General features: G+C 39.6%; 1 protein-coding gene across 5 annotated transcripts in view; it reads right to left on the bottom strand.

Annotated features, from left to right (window-relative positions):
- Nucleotides 1-2,596: 2,596 nt before the first annotated feature.
- Nucleotides 2,597-26,206, bottom strand: part of RBM17 (RNA binding motif protein 17) — a 43,949-nt gene continuing 20,339 nt past the window's right edge. For 3 of the 5 annotated variants that reach the window (XM_036341807.1, XM_036341815.1, XM_036341823.1), the window contains exons 4-12: nucleotides 25,670-25,836; nucleotides 23,065-23,162; nucleotides 20,243-20,299; nucleotides 18,714-18,855; nucleotides 14,936-15,087; nucleotides 13,497-13,570; nucleotides 12,694-12,792; nucleotides 11,509-11,581; nucleotides 10,045-11,382 (exon numbers count right to left, since the gene is read on the bottom strand). In XM_036341807.1, the coding sequence (XP_036197700.1) occupies nucleotides 11,279-11,382; nucleotides 11,509-11,581; nucleotides 12,694-12,792; nucleotides 13,497-13,570; nucleotides 14,936-15,087; nucleotides 18,714-18,855; nucleotides 20,243-20,299; nucleotides 23,065-23,162; nucleotides 25,670-25,836 (966 nt within the window). In that variant the 3' untranslated portion in view covers nucleotides 10,045-11,278. Of the gene's footprint in view, nucleotides 2,899-9,601; nucleotides 9,686-10,044; nucleotides 11,383-11,508; nucleotides 11,582-12,693; nucleotides 12,793-13,496; nucleotides 13,571-14,935; nucleotides 15,088-18,713; nucleotides 18,856-20,242; nucleotides 20,300-23,064; nucleotides 23,163-25,669; nucleotides 25,837-26,206 lie in introns of those variants that run through there. The other 2 variants (XM_036341839.1, XM_036341831.1) reach the window with 2 other exon arrangements.

Consider the following 26,206-nt stretch of genomic DNA (forward strand, 5'->3'; position numbering starts at 1 on the left):
TTTTATTAATCAGTGTCACCCCAATAAATTCAATAAATAAAAAAATACAAAAAAATAGGTGGACAGAGAAATAAGCACAGTGAGTCAGAGACCTGAGTAAAAGTGAAGATGATTCAAAGTGAGGTGATTGGGAATTAAGAAAAATTCTCCTCTTCGATCCTTGTCCCTGTCTCCTTAGGACTTTTTACAGAGCTAGAAGTTTTACTTTTAGTAAATATAATGTCTTCATCAAAAACAGTCTTCCTTTTTGTTTACTCTGATAATCTCAACTTATTTGATTGTTGCAGAAACCCTACTTCTTTCCATACTTTGGAGTGCTTAATAAATACCTCCTAGGAAGGGCATGAGAGAATGCATTTGGAAGAGTAGCACAGAGAAGACTGTGACACCCAGATGCAGGGAGCTGAGGGGCACTGATTCCTATGAACTAGGGGAATCTTAGAGCAGGATAGGGAATGCTGGGACTTAGACATACAGTTATGCTTGCAAAATTGTAGACATTAAGCATCATAACTTTCCACTCTATGGAAAATTTTCTGGCTGCCTACCTAACATCCATTCACCCTCTTTTTCACAGGAAAATAACTTCCAAGTTTTGGCTGGACACAGGCTGCCAGAAAAAAAAAAAAGGCTACATCCCCAGCCTCCATTTGTAGCTAACCACTCATCTGACAAAGTTCTGTGCAATGCAAAGTAGCAGAAATATTGTACTGCAGTATTAAAGAACAACTGGGATGTGCCCCATAAACTCTTCTTCCATCCCTCTTTCTCCTTCTTGTAAGGGGAAGGCATATATGATGGATGGAACTTACACAGCCTTCACAGATCAAGAAGTGGAAGGCACAAGCTAAGGATGGCAGAGAAATTAGACAGCACGTGTTCCTGATACTTTCACCTGGCCACCTCTGACTGCTTAGCTTGTATGCAGATGTCATTAGTCAGGATGAGATCATACTTGGTGTAGGGTGGGCCTTATGAAAAAAGAGACATGAAGACAGAACACCAAGTTATACATCTCTAAGCCAGAAGCTGCCAGTGATGGCCAGCAACCACTGGAAGTTTAGGAAGAGGCAAAGAAGTATCATGACCTAGGGCAGTGGTCGGCAAACTGCGGCTCACGAGCCACATGCAGCCCTTTGGCCCCTTGAGTGTGGCTCTTCCACAAAATACCGACTTCTGCGCATGGGCCACAAAGTTTCAATCGCACTGTACATGCGTGCCCACACGTGGTATTTTGTAGAAGAGCCACACTCAAGGGGCCAAAGAGCCACATGCGGCTCGCAAGCCGTGGTTTGCCAACCACTGACCTAGGACATTCAGAAAGCACCTTGACACCTTGATTTCAGATTTGCAGCTTCCAGAACTGAGACAGAATTCATTTTTGTTGTTTTAAGCCTCCTGGTTTGTGGGGATTTGCAATGGCAACCCCAGGAAACAGTTACAGCTACTGTTATAGTTTGCTGTCTTTGTAATATGAGGCCTAACCTAACCCTTATATAGTCATCATGTAGAACACACTACTTTTCCCACTTGATTCCAATGTCACTGCTCACTCAAGAAATGAAAGTTCTGCTGGAAAATGGCTGATTTCTTCCACTGATTTATAGGCGATAAAGAACTCTGCCCAGAACCTTCCTCACTTCACCTGCCACTGAGATTCAGTAGTGTTCTCCGTGACCACCTTTCTTCTAAAAAATGCAGTAAGAGGGCAGACCAGGAAAACTGACTAATAAGATTACTCAGTTTACTTTCTAATACATAAGTTCTCTCATTCTTGTTCCATCTTTCCTGATCACTCTTCGCCCTTCTCTATCTACCCTTGGGCCCACCCATTCTGGGCAAGGAACCTTTGGGCTATCCCAGAAACCACTCAAGTGCTAACTGGGGCATATATTTTAGAGCTGGCTAAAGTAGCTAAGGGAACAAGGCCACACTCCAAAATTTCAGATATATAATTACATTAATTCCAAAAAGAAAAGAACAAAAACAACCGGTTTTAGTTGGATAATTGCCATGTGAAGTTAACTCTAGGTGAGAGAAGTGCTTTCAATGCAGCTAACAAGATCCTTACTTTTTGCTTTTCCTTACTTTTCTCTTCAGGTTGGCATTTGGCCTTTATATCCGAGTACACCAAGGAACATGGAAGGCTGTTCCTTGATATAAAGGCCAAGTGCCAACCTGAAGAGAAAACACAAGCTTTGCTGACAGCCTGATCCATCAATGCCTCTCTGGTGCAGCAACAATGAACCCAGGAGAATGTGCAGTTAAGTTCCTCCTTTCTCAACACTGCATGACTCCACTCATCTGTTTTCAATAACATTAATGCCTCAGGTGAATCACTGCCACACTTCAAATGTCAGATACAGAAACCCTTTTTTAGTGATGACAGAGGTTAGAAGAGAAACTAAAAAAGTTTTAAAAATAAAATCAAAAGTTTCCTTTGAGTTCACTGATATATCTTTTAATTCTCTTAAAACATCACTTACTAAAAAAAAAAACAAAAAAACATCATTTACTGATTGCCGCAATCTGCACAGCTGGGTTCAGGATCTGAAGGAGGGGCCGACGCACAAATGAAAACACTAGACCAGAAATATGAATTATTAAGGGGTGGGGGCCAGGTGGTATCTCTTTTGTGAAGAGCACACTGACCTCTGGCCAGTCCATTTTTTATTTACTTGAATACACATTTGCCCTTTAGCAATGCATATAGGCATATGAAAGGTAAAGTTTGGTAAACAGTAAAAGGATTACCAGGTTAGGAAATTGCCTTGAGCCACCACTATCTCAATAGATAAGGTGCTTAGCATCAGCCCTGCTAACGCCCAAGGTCCATCAGCCTTCCGTGTTCCTTGGTGTACTCTCAAGATAGTATCAGCAGTGGATGGCTTCCCGCAACTGATTAAAAAAGGTGAAGAATAATTTTTTACCCAAAGCCACACCAAAAATGTTCAGAGCTCAAAGAAGTTATTATTCATTAAATAGATATTTCAGAGCCTACTATGTGCCAGCTGGTACTGGGCATATTGGCAGGATAGACACTTTTTGCACTTGTGAATTTTATGGTCTAGTGAGGGTAGATTTGCAGCCATGCAAGCTCCACGGCGTGACAATTGCTATGATATAGGCTGACAAAGGGTGTAATGGGAACAGAGCCCACATCTAGAGTGGAGTGTACTCACATGTATATGTGTATACATATGACATATATATAGGCTGACCGGTATTAATAGACATTAATAAACTAAGCAATAAAGCCTGAAGAATAAGCAGAAATTACCCAGGGTGAAGTGGAACAAATGCTTTGAAGCCACATAGGCAGAACTATGAAAAGTTCAATGTGGCTGCCCTGGATGTGAAATGGGGGGGATAGTGAGAGGTGAGGATAGAAAAGTATACAGGGCATGAGATCAGGGGCTTTGTTAGACATATGAAAGATAATCCAGGAAGCTCTGAGTTTGAGGGCACTGACTCAACTAAGGCGTAAAGTTTAGGCCTCAGGCTGAAACTGGAGTTTTAAAAGTTTGCTGAATTAAATGGGGGTGGGGGATCCAAGGTCACCATCCAAATACCAGTTGAGGAATATAGCCTTTTTGAATAGCTTGTATCCAGCTAAAACTTGGGGCTCTTTCCAAGGAAAGGGTGTATAAGTGGATATTAGAGTAAGTAACCAGCAGTATTCCATAAGTCAGGGTGGCTTATTATTTGTTGTTGCTTATTTTGGCCACATATGTATTTCAAGTGCTTAGACAACTGCCTGTACATAGTAGCTATTTAATAAATATTTGTTGAAATAATAAAACAAAGAAAACTTCATTAATATCCTCAAAGAGATAAAGGAAAGACCAGGATGCCATGTTAAGAAAAGACAAAGGAAGGAAGGAAGGGAGGGAGGAAGGGAGGGAGGGAGGGAGGGAGGGAGGAAAAGAGACAGTATATCAAAATAACATTTCAAAAAGAGTTTAAGATCCAATATTTGATTGACGTTTAAGAAAAAGAAAACTAAATGATGAAGCAATAATAATACTCAATAATACTTAATACATAATACAAGTTTAACTTCTCAGACCTTAAAAACACAAGTTCCTAGATTGAAAGGGCCAACCACATCATGACATTTCTGAATATTGTGAATAAAGATCCCAAATGTTTCCAGAGAGAAAAAGGCACGTCACATATACTTATTTATTTATTTAATATATTTTTATTGATTTCAAATAGGAAGGGAAAGAGGGAGAGAAATAGAAACATTAATGGTGACAGAGAATCAGTGACTGGCTGCCTCCTACATGCCCCAAACATTAATGGTGACAGAGAATCAGTGACTAGCTGCCTCCTACATGCCCCACACTGGGGATCGAGCCTGCAACCTGGGCATGTGCCCTGATTAGGAATTGAACCCAGCAATCTTTTGGCCAGACACAATGCCCAAATAAGCCATACCAACCAGGGCAGACATGTCATATTTAAAGAAAAACCAGAGTAGCATCATGCTTCTCAACCTTAACCATAAGAATTAAAATAAAATGGACTAGTATCTCAGAAGTCTGATGGAACACTGTTTAGAAACCAGCCACATCCTACATAATAAAAGCCTAATATGCTAAGTGTCCAGTCATCCATTCAACCAATCAAAGTATAATATGCTAATGATATGCTAAGGCCACTCAACCACTCGCTATGATGTGCACTGACCACCAGGGGACAGATGCTCCAACTAGTATGTTAGTTTGCTGCTGGGGTCTGGCCAATCAGAACTGAGCGAGATGGGCCGGACATGCCCTGAAGCCCTCCCACGGTCCCTCCCCAGCTGGCCAACCTCCCGCATCCATCCCCGGTCCGATTGTGCACTGGTGCTGAATTGGAGCAGAAGGCCAGAGCACTGATGGGGGCGTCTTCAGGAAAAATACAAAGCTGATAGACTAACTGATATACCTGACCTGGAGAGAAAGGAGTGAATGACAGATAAAAACCAATGGGAGAATGAAAAAGAAAACAAAAAAACCTTAAAATTTTAAGTACATATACTAAACAATTTTTAAAAACTGGGAAATTACCAAAAAAAGAAAAAAGAAAAAAACTGGGCAATTATTAACTAGAGGCCCGGTGCACAAAAATTTGTGCACTCGGGGGGGAGGGAGGGTCCCTCAGCCCGGCCTGTGCCCTCTCGCAGTCTGGGACCCCCTCGGGAGATAACGACCTGCTGGCTTAGGCCTGCTCCCGGGTGGCAGAGGGCAGGCCCAATCCCTAGGTGCAGCCCCTGGTCCGGCTCAGAGCAGGGCTGATTGGGGAGTTGGGGTGCCGCCCCGTCATGCACAGAGCAGGGCGGATCGGGAGGTTGCAATGCCACCCCCAGTCACGCTCAGGGTAGGGCCGATTGGGGGGTTGGGGCACCGCCCTGTCACACTCAAGGCAGGGTCGATGGGGAGGTTGCGGCACCACCCCGTCACACACAGAGCAGGGCCAATCAGAAGGTTGGGGCGCTGCCCCCCATCACTCACAGAGCAGGGCCCATCAGGAGGGTTGGGGAGCTCCCCCCTGTCACTCACAGAGTAGGGCTGATAGGGGAGTTGGGGCACCGCCCCGTCACACACAGAGCAGGGCGGATCAGGGGGTTGGGGCGCCGCACCCTGTCACACACAGAGCAGGGCCGATCAGGGGGTTCGGGAGCTCCCCCCTATCAGGCACAGAGCAGGGCCGATCAGGGGGTTGGGGCGCCTTCCCCTGTCACGCAGAGCAGGGTGGATAGGGAGGTTGTGGCCCTGCCCTGCCACACACAGAGCTGCAGGGCGATCAGGGGGTTTGGGCGCTGCCCTGTCACGCTGCTCCAGGGGTCAGGAGGCCTCGTGGCTCCACTTGACACAGGGGCAGTGAGGCCTCACTGCTCCGCTGATCCCGGTGCTGGGAGGCCTCGCTGCTCTGCTGATCCCGGGTTGGGAGGCATATTACCCTTTTACTATATGGGATAGAGGCCTGGTGCACGGGTGGGTGCTGGCTGGTTTGCCCTGAAGGGTGTCCTGGATCAGGGTAGGGGTCCCGCTTGGGTGCCTGGCCAGCCTGGATGAGGGGATGATGGCTGTTTGCAGCTGGTCACACCCCTTCAGGGTGGGGGTCCCCACTGGGGTGCCTTGCCAGTCTGGGTGAGGGGATGAGGGCCCTTTTCAGGCTGGCGGGTGACTGAAGCTCCCAACCTCTTCTTTTTTTCTTTATTCTGGGATTTATTTACCTTCTATGGCTGTCACTGGAACTGAGAGCTGGCTTTAGCTCTGAGGCTCAGCTCCAGCTCTGAGATCTCGGCTACTGAAAGCAGGTATCTGGTTTGTTTGGGTTCTATAATTGAAACACTGTTGCAACTCCAGCTCGGCCAGCTGGCTGAAAGCATGGGCTTTGTTTAGCTTCTATAATTGCAACATAGTTGCTTAGAGTACAAGCGAAGAGCACAGCAGCGGCAGGCGGGGAACCTTGGCTTCCTCCTTCACTGGAGCAAGCAAGCCTCCTGTTCGCTTCAGCTGCCTGGCTGCCGGCCGCCATCTTGGTTGGCAGTTAATTTGCATATCACCCTCATTAGCCAATGGGAAGCGTGTCGGAGGTATGGTTAATTACCATGTTTGTCTATTATTAGATAGGATTATGCTTTGATTGGCTGAACAGATGATTGGACACTTAGCATATTAGGCTTTATTATATATGATCAGCAGATTTACTGCCAAGATACCAGTATTGTGTACCAGATGCCAGAACTAGAGACAAAAACTGTCATTAACCCTAAAAAGCTCAGTCAAGCCACATCTTGTTTTAGCATGCTTTACCTTGTATTGTGTTGCCTTTGTGTGTCTGTCTCTCTGAAATAAACTATAATCTCTGAAAGCAAGAATTACTACCTTATTCATTTTTTTATTCCTAGTACTAAAAGCAATACCTATACATATAGTAATTGACAAAAAAATGCTATTGAATTCAAATGAACTAAGAAACTGAATACTCTTTTAGCTTAGGTAGGGACTACTTATAGGAAGAGCAAACTATGAGAAAATATAGACTGTGGGGGGGATGAGGACACATTTGTAATACCTTAACTAATAATAAAAAAAAAAAAAGAAAATATAGACTGCAAAGTTTTATACTAATAGGTGATTTTTAATTATCTGCAAACCCTCCCACCCCCCACTTCTGATTGCATACATTTTGGGAAGCAGATAGACTGTATCAGCAAGAGGTAAATTTGCCTTCAAGCCTAAGAGACCACCAGACAATGGCTCAGTTTCTCACCCAGAAGAGTTATACCTAGGGCTTTGCAGCACCTTACTAATGTGACGAGGCCTTTCCTCCCACAATCCCTGGCATGTTGGCTAATCACCTAAAGTTCACTAAATGGCTGCCATGGCTTAACTGGAAAAGTAAAAAGCAATTGTAAAACTACCTAAATGTAACCTACATTACCACTTACACCTCTTTGGATAGAAATGGCACATGTCCACCCCTAGCTCCACATAAGAATTTTTCCAGCCTTTAAAAGAGGCGTAAGGGGAGGAGGAGGAGTTTGGGGATATGTGCTATCGGCCACTGTTGACCTATCTGGTTCCCCCCCAATATTCATTGTTCTCCCCATACATAAACTTTAAGGGCACTCACCCCCAACCTACGGAAGATGACTTCAAGTCTCTTCCGGTCCAAAGTATCTGGGTGAAATGCAGTTTCTTGATCAGGTACATGAGGCCCTACATGCTGCTGACCTACAGCTAAAAGGCCAGGTTATCTACCCTTGACCAATGACCTGCCATACAAAGGCAGAAAAGAATTAGGATACCTGTACATTCCATGCTCAAGTCAACACAAAGATCTTACTCATGGTCTTTAAGCTGAGCATTCTGTCTTGAAGCAGGTGGTATCTGGGGCTCTGTCCAGTCCCTTCTCCCTACCTTACTGGCTATTGTCAATTCAAAGCCATCATTTGAAGTGGGAAAGCAACATCTTCAATTTTATGTTTACAAGACCACAACTCTAATCTCAGCTCCTGCTACAGATGCTGCTGGGCCCTTTGGTTGTTTCAATTATGGTAGGTTTTCTCAAGTCAGCAGACTCTAAGCCTTGCAACTCTCAATCCACCCAAACTATACAGATTGCAAAAAGAGTTTCTCTTAGCAAGGCAGTTTTCTTCCCACTGCTTTCAAACCAGCTTCCTTTAGTCTGACTTAATTGCTCTCTTGCAGGACTTTGCAGTTTGCAATGGCTCAGTTTCAACACTTCTATGATACTGTTTTCCATGTATAAGTTGTTTAAGCCTCCTAATAATCCTAAGAAGTAGAAATGATTAGCATTTCTATGTTCAGGTGAGGCACCTGGTCACACAGTAAAATACTCTGAACCAGGATTTGAACCTATGCAGTTTAGCACCAACACAGCTGCCTAAGAAGTGACCAGACACATGCCAACATTCTGCAGCTCCCCCATTATTTCCCTTAATAGCAGTCAGGTCTGTACCCTGAAGTCCAGTTAACAGTTTGGCAAGATGTTTTGCTAACTAATAACTAGTTTCACCAACTAACCTAGGATAATGGCTTCTCCTGTCCTACATCTCCATTTTTTAGGATTTGTCATTTGCAATTCCAGTATCAACTTGTTTATCATCAGTTGTTCTTAGTCGCAAATAAAGAGAACTCACTATGCTTGTTTAAACTGAAGAAATCTACCCTCACTCCCTCCTGCCCCCCAAAAATAAACAAACCAGATAGCAAACAGAATCTCCAGATAGGCCCGTCACATTTGGAGGTTTTATACAAAGCAAGAAAACTCCTAAATCACATCTAGAAACTGCTCCAAAGACTTCCCTGCAACACATGTGACCCTGCTACAATACATGCCACTACGGGATGACAAGGTCTCTGCTACCACTGCCCAAACACTAAACTACACTGTGCCAACCCTGGCCAGTATGAGAACAGCTTCTGTACAAGCTCTGCTCCAAGCTGAAGCCTTTGGGTGGCACATCTTATATAATAAAAGGCTAATATGCAAATCAACCAAATGGCAGAACGACCAGTCACTATGACACGCACTAACAACCAGAGGGCAGATGCTCAATGCAGGACACTCTGCAGCAGCACTAAGGATGTCCAACTGCCCGCTTAGGCCTGCTCCCCCAAGGGCTCTTGGACTGCGAGAGGGCGCAGGCCAGGCTGAGGGACCCTCCCCGAGTGCATGAATTTTGTGCACCACGCCTCTAGTCTGATATAAAGAGCCCAGGACACAGTGCTTGCCTTAGCTTTGAGACACACTGGCAAAGCAAGTTTCTAGTCTCTATCTTAAGGAAGGGAGTGAATGCAGTAAACTCCCCAAACACAGGAAAGGCTTCCAGAAGATCACAGGTGGGCCAAGAGGGACAAATGTCCATTACACTGAACCTTTAATTTTTAATTTATATTGGAATTTTTATATTGAAGTCAAATTTGAATTTTAGTTAGCTAATATTGAAAATTAATTTAAAATCTCTCAAGCACTATTTTGCAGATTTAGAAATTATTCCAATATCAGAAACTCATTGCAAATAATGCAGTTATGGATAAATTAAAAATAATTAAAGACTGGGAAGAAAGATATTCACCAAGTTGTGTCCATGCTACTAAAACTTAGTTACTTGCATTTTATTTCTCTGGTTGTTGTTCATGAGAATGTTGGGAAAAGCCACCTAAATACAAATGAACAATGATGTTATTATGCAACAAAATAATAATTATGCAGATATAAAAGGTAGTTTGGAACTTATAGTTTAAGAACATTAGAGTTTATACAAATTAAACTAAGTCTCATAATAATCATGTAGCATAAGCACAGTTAGGTACTTGTAAGCCAAAAAAGGCATTATTCAGTAGCTAAGTCCATAGGTAGACACATTCAAGTTTCAGGGCTGCTGTTGATTCTTTAGTATTCAATTATGTAATCCTTTTATATTTTAATCTTTAACCCAAACTTATCTTATAAAATATGTGCATTTTTATCACAAAAACCAAGTATCAATTAAATTTTACTCAGTAAAGTAATACCACAAAAGAGAAAACATTATTATTTTATTTCTGTTAAAATAAAAACATGAGAAAATCCTTTTTTAAAAAGGGTCAGAATATTCCTTAGGTCTTCAAACCAAGTCCATGGAATGTAAAGAAATGTTGAGTGCTTTCTTTCCCCAAAGGGTCACAACACGCTTTCATGTCACAATAACCAAGAGAGACAACATAGGTGCATGTCCTTCAGCAATATTCAGGCAAGCAAGGACCAGAATACAGGCACATGTATATTCTGGAAACACTTCCTGCTCTAGCAATGAACCCCAGCACCAAATATTTTTGTCCTTTTTCATGGTCCTATTAATTTTTAAGCCACACATACCACTGTACTTCAATGGTACAATTTTTTATAACTCTGGAATTATATTAATTGGCAGTACAGTTTAAGTAGCTGATGTGGCTGAATTTTATAAATTTTAAAATATATATAAGAATTAACACTTTTGCAAATCTTGCCAGTAGAAATGTGACTCCAAGGAACCACCATTTCCAAAACATATGGGCACACATTTACAATGTACCTGTGAGGTTTTGAATTAACTTGTCATTTCTGATCTAACCTGAAGACTATGCTAGAATTGCTAGGTTCATGATTTCTATATCCTAAGTCCATCACAAACCCTACAGTCTGACTTAGTTTAATTGAAATGATTCATCCAAACAAGTCATGGTAGGTTCACAATTCTTTAACCGTAGTTCAGATCTTAAAGACTTTTTTTCTACAACCGGAATCAGTTAAGAATTTCTCTGTTAGAGAAAGCAAACATTTTCACCTTTGGCAGACTGCCAAGATGATACTTTATTATAGAATTTATGAAACTACAGTAACTTGCAAGTTTTATTTAAAAAATAATGAAAGAAATGCAAAGGATAACTTAATACAACCCCATATCCCAGAATTTTCTAGATATTTTTAGTGCAAGAAATGCTGTATCACTGGAGCACTTGAGAATTATCATGAAATCCTAGCAAAAAAAAAAAAGTTAATTACCCAGAAGTGGTAATAAGAAAGAGAAAGAACCAGAGAGGCACGCAGATTGTGTTTTTTTTAAAGGATTTTTATACTATATAAAAAAAACCACAAAATAAAAAAGGGATTAATCAACATATATCTTAGCAGTCCTTCCAAGAGTCTCTGTACCCAACAGCCAAGCAGACTGGCTGTCGCCTTTTTCTTCTCTGCTTGCAGTTTGTAGCCTGTGCTCTAGTTCTTAAAATCAAACTTGTTCCGCCAAATCCAACACCCTGAATTTATCCAAATTGTAGAAACATGCTTTTACCACCCGTCCACCAAAATACCTCCCATTCAGATCAACGACAGCTAAAAGGCAAACAAAAAGACAGTCAGTTAATACAGATTCTTTTAAGACACTAGAAGAACATGTTTTAATTCTAACAAGATCACAATTTCAACTTTTTAATTTTTATATTTAGTTGTACAACTTACCTTTAATTGCTGATTCAACCCTCTCAAATTCTAAAAATATTCGTACTGCTTCATCATCAGGGGCACCAGGAATCTGGAAAAAATTAAAAGTATAATAGATAAATAGGTATTTGAGATATCACTAAATGTGAGTTTCCTTCTGTTAATGATTTCTGTCAGAATAAGTGTGTCAATTATCATCATATACAAATAAGAAGCAGTCAAATACCAAGGAAATAACTACAAATTGACATCAAAAATTTGTTGAAGATCTGTTTATGACAGGCACAGTTTAGGTGCTGGGAATACATAGCTAAGTTAAGCAGTCTGATCTTATAGAGGTCCTATGCCAGGTGACATGTAAACAAATAATTATTTGGTCAACAAATGGCAATATGATATAGAAAGGAAGCAAAAGTGAGAGCAGAAATTTAAGAAAAAAAAGATTTGTATTCTAACTGCCTCTCATTATAGGTTAAATTCCTTTGTCATACTCTCTACGCCCTGCATATGGCCCCATTCCACCTATGTAAACATGTTTCCTATGAATCCCCAACATGCCCAACCATTCCATTTTGTAGCCCTCGTCAGTCTCCCAGAAGCTGTGACCCTAATCTGAATATCTTTTCCACCTATCCAAATCCTACCCATTCATTTCAAAGCTCAGCTGGCATCTGATATTGTCACAAAGCCTTCTGTTGTTTTTTAAATCTAAATCCTTTTCTCAACTCCAGTACTTACAGTCAATAACCACTGAATCTAGCAACAAAATATTGTCTATTTTTATATGTGTTCATTTTGTTGTTTCAACTGAACATATCACTGAGAGCACAGAACATCCCCAATGCTCTCAATACAGTATTGGATATATGAGAGGCACTAAATATATACTTGTCAAATGAATGAAACCAAAGGCATGTCCAAATAACTAAACTATTGAGCATACTATAATCAAAGTCTTTAATCACCAAACTACACCTCAATTATAAAATGAAATGTTCATTTCTTCTCCAAATAAAATTTGAAGTCCTTCTTGTCTTTATGTTTAAAATTTTTATAATTAAGTAAGAGAAGTATAACCAACACCTGTCACCTCCTGTAGTAAGACAATATGTTACTTAAGCACAGCACACATCTCTATTTGTAGAAAATGTTTTGTAACCTGTCAATCACAACAGTTTATAAACATCTAAAGAAAACTCTTACTTCAAATATCACACATTTTCCAACTTTGCCATATTTTTCACACTCTTCCTTGGTTTCAACTTCCAAGTCTTCATCTACCTCTCCTGCACCAACCATGTTCTATAAACAAAAATAAATAAATTCAAGTATCATGTATAATTTATTAATATATAAATAAGATGTATAAATAACTTTATGGTAGTAAATGTTCTCCCTCTCAAATAACACAATGAAAATTTTCACACCTGTAGTCCCCCAAAATTATTTCTTAAAAGAAACAAAAATATACACTAAACTCCATAGACCAGGGGTGGGCAAACTTTTTGACTCGAGGGCCACAATGGGTTCTTAAACTGGACCGGAGGACCGGAACAAAAGCATGGATGGAATGTTTGTGTGAACTAATATAAATTCAAAGTAAACATCATTACATAAAAGGGTACGGTCTTTTTTTTCAATAGTTTTATTCATTTCAAACAGGCCGGATCCGGCCCGCGGGCCATAGTTTGCCCACGGCTGCCATAGACTTACAAGAGCAATTATGCAACCATCAAAATGCATAAACTAAGATAAACATCTAACAATTTCAAATATTTTAAAGTAATCACTATTGTCTTAAGTATTATCTTTAGCAAAGAAACATTAGTAAAAAATTCTATTAGTCTTATGTGGTGTCTATCCAAAAGTATCATTTGCAAAAATATTCTTTTCAGTTTTCTTTATCCATTATGGTATCAGTGGTGCTGAAAGCATACAGGGATAGGTTAGGACAGAGTGCACATAAATCAAGGTGGGCAAACAGGTTGCTTCCTTCTCCTTCTTACCCTTAGTAGGACCACTTTAGTAGGACATTTAAGTATTTCAGTTAATGGATTTGAATCTGACTTCTTGGCTGCATCTGTAGGAAAACAAACAATGAGATATACATATGTTAGAGCACTGAGTTCAAGTTACAATGAATAATTTATTTTTAATAGCAACCCTCTTATGTCCTAGAGCAGCGGTACTCAACCTGGGGGTCGAACGACCCTTTCACAGGGGTCGCCTAAGACCATCGGAAAACACATATATAATTACATATTGTTTTTGTGATTAATCACTATGCTTTAATTATGTTCAATTTGTAACAATGAAAATACATGCTGCATATCAGATATTTACATTATGATTCATAACAATAGCAAAATTACAGTTATGAAGTAGCAACAAAAATAATTTTATGGTTGGGAGTCACCACAACATGAGGAACTGTATTACAGGGTCGCGGCATTAGGAAGGTTGAGAACCACTGTCCTAGAGTCATCTACGGTATAATCATCTATGGCTGAGAAAAAATATAGCCCTATCTGTAATGGAAGCATATGCTTTGCTTTGGTAACAGTTTTTACTATAATTTCTGGAAATTTTTAGCTTCCCTGGATACCTACAATTTTCACTTAGTTCACTTCCTAAGGGGTTGACAGTGCACATCAATCCCAACCCTTACAGGTGAGAGTCTTGGCTTGGGAAGTGGCCAAAGGTCACTAGTCCAATATAATAAGCAGGTAATTAGCCAGCCACTGGCTGCCTAATTGCACATATTCCCACAAATCAGGACGGCTCTAGGCTGACTGGCTACTTACTAAAGCTGTCTACTGAGAGAATAAAAATTAAACACCAACTAGGCATAATCTACCAATAAGAACCCTCACAGATTTGAATATAGCAGATATAATCACTAGTATATTATATATGGCTCTGTCTTTCATGCTATAAACACATAACCATGGCCCTAGGTGGTTTGGCTCAGTAGATGGAGCATCGGCCTGGGGACTGAAGGGTCCTGGGTTCGATTCCAGTCAAGGGTACATGCCCAGGTTGAGGGCTCGATACCCAGTGGGGGGCATGCAGGAGGCAGCCAATCAATGATTCTCTCTCATCAATGATGTTTCTATCTCTCTTTCCCTCCCCCTTCCTCTATGAAATCAATAAAAATATATTTAAAAACAAAAAAATACCTATAATCTTATCAATTTAACAAGATTCTTTGCCTAGTAGAAGTAGGCATGAACTTATTTTCTTGAGTACTGTTCATTTTCTGCCAAAGTCATTGTCTTTTCTCCTATGGGCCTTCCTATCTCTACATCTATTCTGAACAAATAAAGATGAAGAACCACAACAAAGAATTGGGATGCATCATAATCAGGGTTTCTCTTATTGTATTCAAGAGGGCCAGCCCTCTGCCTCTGGACTGCATCTCTCACTGCTTCTGGGGAGGACCCACCTTTCTCTGTGACTTCGCCCACAATGATCTTGCCTCCTCGCTTGCTCGTCTTCTCCACGGACAACGCCGTGCTCAGCCCTTGCTCGTGTTTACCAAGACCTTGGCCTTCCCGAAAGCCGTACTTCTGCATGATTTTATGTGCTACTGTGCCACTGGGAGAAAGAAAAGAGAAAGGTCCTTTATACTTAAGGTCATCAGCTATAGCATAAATTGGATTTTATATCTTAACACTTTCCTTATAGAGAGGAGAATAGAAATTCTGCAAGGGCTTCAATGACGTCACACATAATTAACAACGGACATTAGACGAAGTTGTGGGGATGTTCAGAATGAAAGATATATAAAAAATACTGGACATCCTGAGATTATCTTTAAGGTAAAGGAAATATTAGTTTCTCTAATGAAATTTCCCCTGTACCTCTGTTACAAAACATTAGAATTCCTGTGTGTTCTAGTACCTGCATTGCTATAGAAATACTTTTTTCAATCACAGTTTGTACTTAATATTATTTTGTATTAGTTTCAGGCATACAGCACATTGGTTAGACCAGCCGTGGGCAAACTACGGTCCGCGGGCCGGATCCGGTCTGTTTGAAATGAATAAAACTATTGAAAAAAAAAGACCTTACCCTTTTATGTAATGATGTTTACTTTGAATTTATATTAGTTCACACAAACACTCCATCCATGCTTTTGTTCCGGCCCTCTGGTCCAGTTTAAGAACCCATTGTGGCCCTCGAGTCAAAAAGTTTGCCCACCCCTGGGTTAGACAATCATATACTTTACAAAGTGGTTCCCTGGAAATTTTCAGTACCCACCTGGCACCACACATCATTATTACAATATTATTGACTATATTTCCTGTGCTGTATTTTATATCCCCATAACTATTTTGTAACTACTAATCTGTACTTCTCCATCCCTTTACCTTTTCCACCCGGTCCCTTCACCACCTTCTCTCTGGCAACCATCAGTCTGTTCTCCATATCTATGAGTCTGTTTTGTTTGTTTATATTGTTCTTCAGATTTCATTCATTGATGTATGACCACAGTTTACTTTTTAAAATGTGCCTGTCAAGGAAGCACAGAGAATCCCAAACAAGGTGAACCCAAAAAGGTCCACACCAAGGAACATAATAATTAAAATGCCAAAGATTAAAGACAAAGAGAGAATCTCTAAAAGCAGCAAGAGAAAAGCATTTATCTACAAGGGAGCTCCCACAAGACTGTCAGCTGATTTCTCAACAGAAACTTTGCAGGTCAGAAAGGATTGGTAAGAACTATTCAAAGTGATGAAAATCAAGGATCTACAATCAAGATTACTCTACCCAGCAAAGCTACCACTTAGAACTGAAGGACAGATAAAGAGCTGCCCAGACAAGAAAAAGCTAAATGAGTTCCTCACCACCAAACCAGTATTACAAGAAATGTTAAAGGGTCTTGTCTTCTTTCAGAAGAGGAAGAAAAAAAAAAATGAGTAATAAAATGGCAATAAGTAAATATCTATCAATGATTAGTTTAAATGATAAAAATCTTGCCATCTACAACATGAATGGACATATAAGGCATTGTGCTGAGTGAAATGAATCAGACAGGGGAAGACAAATACCATAGGATTTCATTTATATGTGGAATCTAAAGAACAAAATAAACAAGCAGAACAGACATACATATATAGAGAGAACTTTTTGCCAGATGGGAAGAGATTTGGGGGGATGGGTGAAAAAGGTAAAGAGATTAAGAAGCACAAATTGGTAGTTACAGAATAGTCATGGAGATGTAGAGTACAGCATAAGGAATAGTCAATAATATTGTAATAACTATGTATGGTGTGAGATGGGTACTATATTCTTGGGGGTTATCACTTAGCAATATATTGTCTAATCACTGGGGTGTACACCTGAAGCTAATATAATATTGCATGTCAACTGTAATAGGAAAATAAAAATTACTTAAAGCCATAAAAATTAAAAAATGTGCCTGTCAAAAAGGATAAAGTTTCATGATTAAAATGCATTTTTCTAAATAGTACAGTAGAGTTTACAATAACAGATTTTATATAGAGATCATCTACTTAATCGATGGGAAAATAAACTGAAGCCCAAATTAGTCAACTAGGCTAGCTTAAAGCTGATTAGAAACAAAAACAAGACATAATATTAGAAATTATTTCTATAGGTATTAATGGTAAAATTGAAATTGGGACCCACAACTTATAATTCTCAGTCCACTGCTCATTCTCTAATACAGTAACTTTCAAACTGCACTTGGAGGTGTCTCAAGAGTGTCCCCAATGCCCTAACCGGTTTGGCTCAGTGGATAGAGTGTCGGCCTGCGGACTGAAGGGTCCCAGGTTCGATTCCAGTCAAGGGCATGTACCTTGGTTGTGGGCACATCCCCAGTGGGGGGTGTGCAGGAGACAGCTAATCGATGTTTCTCTCTCATCGATGTTTCTAACTCTCCCTTCCTCTCTGTAAAAATCAATAAAACGTAAAAAAAAAAAAAGTGTGTCCCCATTGCTTGAACCACAAAAGCCTGCTTCAACTAGAATTACACCTATATTACTTCATATTTATGTGATTTCCGTTAAAATTTCATTTGAAACTGTTCTAGGCTAAAAAGAAAAGACTGAAACGGCTGAATTGTACTACACTGCATCTTTCTTAGGCATACAGAATTACTATTTAAAAGGGGATTCAGCAAAAAGTCAATTTTTATCATCAGCAGAAAAAAAAAATAACAGTTTCATGTCTATCCACCTTCCAGCATACATTCTAGGGAAGCCCAATACACCTATTTTACAATGATGGGGACTGCCCAATAGGGTAGCTGTTAGCCTTGTGTGGTTATTGAGCACTTGAGATAAGGAACTACATTTTAAATTGTATTCATTTTAAATTAATAGCCACCCCTGGCTAGCAGTTACCATAGGGAACACAAGTCTGGGAGATGGATACCAAGGTCAGAAAGTCAAAATCCTCTCGCAGTGCGGGAACCCCAACCATCTACTCCAACTCTTGACTAGTCACCTCTCAAGGGCTCTAAGAATCAGAGTATATGCACATAGACAAGGGCAGATCGGTGTGATTACTATGGTCACAGCATTTCTATCATAGGCAGTGTCCTTCTAAAGGACACAGAACAAAGGCCTTAGTGTAACGCAGCTTCATTTGATAGTCTCTCATTGCATGAAAGAAACAAAGTAAACATAAAACATTGTTTTAACCAAAATGTATGGCAAATCCAGTGGGGATTTTAAATTCCACAAGCCACACCTGAAAGTCAACCTTAAAATTGATTTTGACATGCAGGCAAACACCCTTAGTTTGAATGACTAAGTTTTTAGACCAAAGGTACAGAACCATGACCTTAAAGCAAATGTCTCATTATATGATGTCATTCACCCTTTGGACATAGTATAAGTCAGGTGTAACACATAAGCCATGTTTTACTTGCAAATGTTTTGAAAATACATGTAAATAATTATGAGAAACCGTTCCTACCTAGAGAATATAATGTTCAGCAATGAAATCATCCGAAACTTACATCAGAAGACTTTGTTTTATACAAAATATGATAGCATTGTGCTGCAATACCCTCCATGTGACTCAGATTCTCAAGAATGACACTGTGTGATTGAACACACCAAGCATCTTCCTATAACTAGAGAACGCCCTCACTTTCAAACAAACTGCATCTACTGAAAGGGCTGCCAACCCTTCACAATGAGTCTCATCCTTCTTACACCTGCCAAGACGACAGCACTTGGAACCATTACCCCATGTTGGCGAGGAAGGAGTTGCCAGGGCCCGTTGGAGATCTGGGTCTGTCCTGTTCCTCATACACAGGAGGAGGAATGGCAGCTTTAGAAGACTGTGAGCGAGGTCTTGAATCCTCTTCATAAGGAAATTCTCGGGGTACTATTGGATAAAAATAAAATAGGTTTACCAAAATACTACAAAAAAATAATCCCGAACTGCACTTGTATAAATCAGTTATTTTGAACTAATTTAACTGACATTTTTAGTTTACTATAAGGAGGAAAAACAAAACCCATTGTACAGCCTCTACATGACTTTTTAAAATTAGAGAGTTATGTACTGTTTTTCTAATTTTAGCTTTGTTCCAGCTGTTATCTCAAATGTCCTTTTTATACCTTACTGAAATGTCATCCTTTAAAAGTGCTCTAAATGACAATTTTTGTCTGAATGCTTAAGAGTTTTGTATGTTCCAGATAGATCCAATCAAAATCTCTTTTGATTCCCACATCATCTTGTATACCTGTCTTTGGACTCTAATCTATTTCATTAGCCTAGCATAAAATAAAGGTCATTGACGTTATGGACCATGTACAAGACCAGTGATTTTCAACAAGGAAGCTTAAAAAAAAAAAAAAAAAAGACTGGTTTCAATTGAGTTTATGGTTTTCTAAGTGTTTTTACACAAAAGGCATTTAACAAAACTTTGTAAGTTATATTCTTTAAAAAGATAACATAAATAGTGCAACAGGTATTAAAAAGCATGAGGGATGATTATATTTTCTTGGGATAGTTTAGGTATGGGCCAACCTAAAGGATAGGAAAATAACCTAGATGATACATCAAAGTTCAATTCCTAGAACAGATCACTGGGAGTTGAAACAGTGGGTGGGTGTGTTCTGGCAATGTAAGTGAAGACAGCCTGTGAAATGAAATCAAAACTAATGGCAGAAAATCTAATCAGGAAGGCACTGACACCTTGTGGAAGTCATGAACTTAACAGCCTCTAAACCACTGAGGACACAAATCGTAAACTGAGCTATTATTGTTTTAGCCTAACTCCAAATATGAAATGTTGGAGAAGACAAAATGAATTTTAAAAAAACAACAGTAGGATGAGAAGAAATAAACTAAAGAACTTATATACTTATATGCATAGCTCATGGACACAGGCAATAGGGTATTAAAAACCTGGGGTGGGGGATAAGGGGGTAGGGGTTGGGAGGAGGGGATAAAGGGGGGTGTGATGGGAGATATCTGTAATACTATCAACAATTAAAAAAACATTAAAATAACAACAACAAAAAAGCATACCACTGTATAAAAATCCAAGTCTCAGAGCCTGGCATTAAAACTTCTAAAGTACAAGGAATGAATGGGAACAGCAGCCTGAAGGACCCACACTGGGCCTCAGAGTTCAGGCCAGAGGACAGGCTTTGGGGCAATTTCCCTTTACATTCAGGAAACCTGGCTGATAGAAGCTAAGACTGGCCATGGCTGGGTTAAAGATTTGTATCAAAAGAAAAGAGGGGGAGATATAGATACATACACTCTTTGTCTTTCTCTACAAGAGAAGTGGGTGGTGCGATGGCAGCTCCGCCCATACCTGCAAAAACATAAAATTCCACTGATTAAAGGAACATTTCAGATGCCAGACTCTCAAGGACTATGATATATACCATTTGTTACCAGGGCTGACTGGCAAGACCCTGAGCGATGGATAAATGATTACTCTGACACACATTTCTGTGAAAGAGAGGGCTAAGGGACTGCTTGGCTTGAGAAACCAAACAGCTCTGTTCACCTGCCTCCTTAGGCTTTTATTATAGCAACAGCTTGAACTAAAATTAACTTCTAGATACTATCAGCAGGGTACATATCCTTGAGAAAACACTTGCATCTGCAGTGTCCTTTAAGCAAGGACGGCTAAAGACTAAACATAAAGACTCCAGTAAAACACCTGGGGGCTCAGACTTATTTGGAAAAGTCAAGGTAGGTCTGCTGCCTTCAGCAAGGTCCACCTAGAAGCCCCCGATCTTTTGGAGATTCTTCCTTACAGACTTTCCAACCAAGTCCTGTGCTTCCCCACAATTTGTCATATCACACAAGGGAGGGAGGGAGGGAGGGAAGGAGGAAGGGAGAGAGGGAGGGAGGGAGACAGAACTGCTACTTCATCCCTCCAGCTAATATCTAAAGAACTTAATATCTGAATCGAGGATTAAAAATATAGAAAACTGAAAAGCCAGACAAACACAATTATTTTTTCTTTTTTTTTTTTCCACAATTATTTTTTCATAGCAGGCATTCAAGAGCCCCAGAATGTAGTTAATAAATGAATTTTAAGATAAAAGACCATAACCCAGAGAATTAGCAGTTACTTAAAAAATAGTAACATAGTCTGGCCAGTGTGGCTCAGTGATTGAGCTTCAACCTATGAACCAGGGGGTCGGGGGTCGATTCCTGGTCAGGGCACATGCCCAAGTTGCAGGCTCGATCCCCAGTAGGGGCATGCAGGAGGCAGCCCATCAATGATTCTCTCTCATCATTGATGTTTCCATCTCTCTCTCCCTCTCCCCTTCCTATCTGAAATCAATAAAAAAAATATATTTTTTAAAAAAACAACAGTAAGTCCTGGATGATTTGGCTCAGTGGATAGAGCATTGGCCTGCAGATCAAAAGGTCCCTAGTTTAGTTCCGGTCAAGGGCCCAAGCACGTACCTTGGTTGCAGGCTCCTCCTTAGCCCGGGCCCTGGTTGGGGCACAGGCAGGACGCAACCAATTGATGTGTTTCTCTCACATCGATATTTCTCTCTGCCGTTCCCTCTCTCTTCCACTCTCTCTAAAAATCAATGGGAGAATATCCTTGGGTGAGGATTAAAAAAACAACCACACACAAAACCAACAGTAATACAACTATTTACTGAGAGGATGTTAGTCACCAGATTCTTTGTTTGTGAATCCTCATCTGAGGATATTTCTTCCATTGATTTTTTAGAGAGAGTGGAAGGAGACAAGGGGGAGAAAGAAACACACACACACACACACACACACACACACACACACACACACTCAATTGGTTACTTCCAGCACACGCTCTGACTGGAGCCAGGGATATGTGCCCTTGACTGGGAATAGAACCTGCGACCCTCTGGTTCTCAGGCTGATAGGACTGAACCATGCTGGCCACGGCTAGTCACCAAATTTTTTCATATACATTATCTCATTTAGACTTAATAACCTTTGAATTAGGTATAACTGTGTCCATTTTTTTTTCATAGGAGAAAATGATCAAAGGAGAATTAGTGGGCAGCGGTAGGTAGCTCCCAGTGATTCCAAGCTTTCTCCCACAATACAACACACTCCTGGAACTAAACAACTATTTGAAAATGTAGGTACTTCTGGTTTCTATAGAATCTGTTTTGTGTTGTCACCATTCCTGTTCGTTTCCTGGACAGAGAATGGTGGACACAAACAAACCAAAATAACTCCATTTGCTATCTGACAAGAATGGAGAATATAAGGAATTTTTCATTAGGTATAAACCTTAACATATGTATTATAACTTAATCACCAATTAAATAGTCCAAAAAATAAGATGTAAACAAACAAACAAAACTGATTACAAAACCAGTGCTGCAACAGCGTGAAATGTTTCACAAAAGAAATTCCTCCAAAGCCAATGTACATGCATCATGATTAACAGGCCTGTATTAGACAAAATACTTAAGGAGAAATAGGAATAAAATCTTGTATTTCTTTTGAAATACTTCTTATCATTTTTTAATCTTGCCAAGTGATTAGTGATTGATTCTGAGATTAGTTCTAATGAGTTTAGTATGAAAAATTCAGGATGATTACTAAACAGTTGCTACTAATCAGGTTAAAATATAAACATCAACAGTACACATAATAGACATAATGCCATCACTTCCCTACTACTCAATATTAGCTTCTGCTTATGTTCAAGAAATTAAATGGCCTTCACAGAAAAGGCATACCTCCTTACAAAAAGGACAGCCAATCTATAAGCTGAAAAGACGAGACCAATAAGTATTCAACCTATATGCTGGACTCTAAAAACGTTAATAAAAACCAAACTATGCTACAGGTAAGGAAAAGTATGTGTATATATATTTCAAGGTATGCTCAACATATCTACTTAATAACTATTAGAAAGTGGATGGGAAGCTCAAAAGAGAATATATGTTAAAACGCAATATAAATTAAGACTGTATACAAATGTGGATTGTTGGAATCCCAGAGACAAAATGACCTAAGCCAATGTCAACTGAACTATAACAAATTGAATATGAAAAGCAAATAGTGGAATTGCACCATGTTGGAAACATAATATCTATGTTCATGCCTTACTTCTTTTTCTCCTTTCTCGCTCATAATCTTCATCTTCATCAGAATCTGGATCTGGTCGCCTTGAAAACCCACTGGCTTCATGTCTGTCTTTACGCCTCCTGTGATAATAAAAGAACCCATATTCATTACAGATGAGCTAAATTAGAGATGTGAACTCAAGGACATCACCTTGACTTTATCTTGGCTAGAAAAATACCCAAATCCTCCCTTTCACACTGAACTATTAATGGAAGGAGGGGTGTGAGCGAAAACAACTGATTGAAAACTACAGTAGCACAAGTATGACAAGTGAGAAAAACCAGAGAAGATGAACTGAACACATTTAATCCTATATAATAAAAGGCTAATATGCAAATTGTCCCCTCAACCAGGAGTTCAACCAAGGGGTAGGGCCGGCCTACCAACCACCCATGGCCCCTCCCGCCAGCCAACCCAGACCAATCGACCCAAATCGGTCCCCACCCATGCATGAATTAGTGCACCAGGCCTCTAGTAAGTATATAAGTAGCAACACAAAAGTTTACTTGGTATTTGCCTCTTTCAATTTTAAAGCGTATCAACATAGGTAATAGTTTAATAATTCTAATTCTCTAGAACAGCAATTTTCAACCAGTGTGTGAGGAGCACACTGGTATACCACAAAAAATTTTAAAACATGCAATACCTGACTATTTTAGTCAAGGACACTAACCTCTTTTCCCTTAGACTGTCAAAAAAAAAAAAATGACAACACAACAATAGTCTGGTGTGAGCGAATCAAAATTCTACCTATTGTTTTTTGTCAGATCGGCAAAAACTATATTTTTTTGGTGTGCCACAAAATTTTAGTAATTTGTTTATGTGTGCCATGAGATGAAAAGGGTTGAAAATTGCTGCTCAAGAACATGCCTTCATTACATGAAATGATTCAATAAATAATGAGAAATACTGTATTACTATTTTATAAACTTTTTTTTCCCTCACACAAGGACTTGTTCATTGATATTTAGAGGGAGAAAGGAATGGAGGGAGGGAAGGGGAATGACAGAAAGAGAAAGAGAGAGCAAGACATCCATCTGTACACGCCTCCTGTACATGCCTCAACCAGGAATTGAACGCACAACCTTTCAGTGTACAAGACAATGCTCCAACCGAGTCACACTGGCCAGGGCATATTTTATAAACTACTTAACAATTAATATGCAATATTTTACAAAGAAGAAATACAAACAAATCCTTATTGCCCATATTTTTATTTATTTGTTTTTAAACTTTATTGATTTCGAAGAGGAAGGGAGAGGGAGAGAGAAATAGAAACATCAATGATGACAGAGAATCATTGATTGGCTGCCTTCTGCATGCTCCACACTGGGGATCGAGCCTGCAACCCGGGCATGTACTCTAACGGAGAATCAAACCATGACCTCCTGGTTCATAGGTCGCGATGCTCAACCACTGAACCACTGAACCGGGCCTTATTGCCCATACTTTTAAAGAACATAAATAAAAGATGCATGTGTTGCCCTAGCTGGTTTGGCTCAGTCGATAAGAGCGTCAGCTTGAGGACTGAAAGGTCCGGGGTTTGATTCTGGTCAAGGGCACATGCCCGGGTTGTGGGCTCAATCCCCAGTAGGGGGCATTCAGGTGACAGCCAATCAACGATTCTCTATCACTGATGTTTCTATCTATTTCTCCCTCTCCCTTCCCTTCTGAAATCAATAAAAATATACATATATATATTTTTTTAAAATGCATGTTTTAAAAAAATTCCATCTGGCACAAAAATAGTTAAAAATATAACAATTTAAGTCTTTTATTTTTAGTTGGTGATTTTTTTTCATATTGGTATATCAGCTTATTTTTTAAATATGTTTTTATTGTTTTTGGCTTTGTTTTGTTTTTGTTTTTTTATGAGAGAAAGGGAGGAAGGGAGAAGGAGAGAGAGAAATATCAACCAGTTGCCTCCCATACACACCCGGCCCAGGAACCAAACCCGAAACCGGGGCATATGCCCTAATCAGGAATTGAGCCAGTGGCCTTTCTATATATAGGAGGATGCTCAACCAACTTAGCCACACTGGCCAGGATCAATTTAAGGATTTTGAATAGTTATGACTATAGAAGAATCATAGCAGAGGAAAGAAACTATTGCTCAACATCAGGTTGAAGTTGTTCTAAGGTACGTTTCTAACAATTCACCCAAAATATATACTTTAAGTTTTCTGCATCTATACATGAAATTTGCTCTAGAGCAGGGGTCCTCAAACTATACTGCCTGCGGGCCACATGCAAATACAAATATTGTATTTGTTCCCGTTTTGTTTTTTACTTCAGAATAAGATATGTGCAGTGTACATAGGAATTTGTTCATAGTTTTTTTTTAAACTATAGTCCGGCCCTCCAACAGTCTGAGGGACAGTGAACTGGCCCCGTTTAAAAAGTTTGAGGACCCCTGCTCTAGAGTCTAGACTGTTTTTTTTTTAACGCTGGGATGTGACAACTACAAATTTTTAAGATTAACCATAAAAACTAACTTCAGCCTTACAGACAGCAATGAAGTTCATTCATTAACATTCTAATAAATATTTCAAATGTAAAATAGCCCTGAATCCAAACAAAGCCTTACTTTTCTCTCTCTTCTATTTCTTTTTGTCTTTCCAGCTCCCGCTGTCTCTGCCGTTCTTCTCTTTGGCGCTTCACTACTTTCTCATAATCATTAGGAAACATAGGATCATATTCATCAGCTAAGGGAATCAAAACTTCTCCTGCAGAAAATCCACTGGGTACAGGATCCTGAGGAAGATAAAAATGCCAAGGTATCATTCTCATGTCTTGAAATTTTAGAACTCAAGTAAAAGAATATGAGGGTTGGAAGGAGACTTGATGACATCTACATGCTCCTTTGTTTTATAGATGAGGGCACAAATGTCTAAGGAGGTTTAGTGACTTGACATGGTCACACAACTCACCAGGTAACAACAAAACCATGATAATGAATTTAGTTCAGTATTAATTCCATAAATATCCCGTGGCACTTTCCTGAAATTCCCGAACTGCCACTACTGAAACTTTTAATAATTTTGATTATTTATATAGTTAACAATGAACACTTCTGTTTTTATGTACCTCCGTGAAAACTTAAAAACCAAAAAACCCACAAGTA

Source organism: Myotis myotis, unplaced genomic scaffold, assembly GCF_014108235.1.
Source record: "Myotis myotis isolate mMyoMyo1 unplaced genomic scaffold, mMyoMyo1.p scaffold_m19_p_1, whole genome shotgun sequence".
Taxonomy (NCBI): domain Eukaryota; kingdom Metazoa; phylum Chordata; class Mammalia; order Chiroptera; family Vespertilionidae; genus Myotis; species Myotis myotis.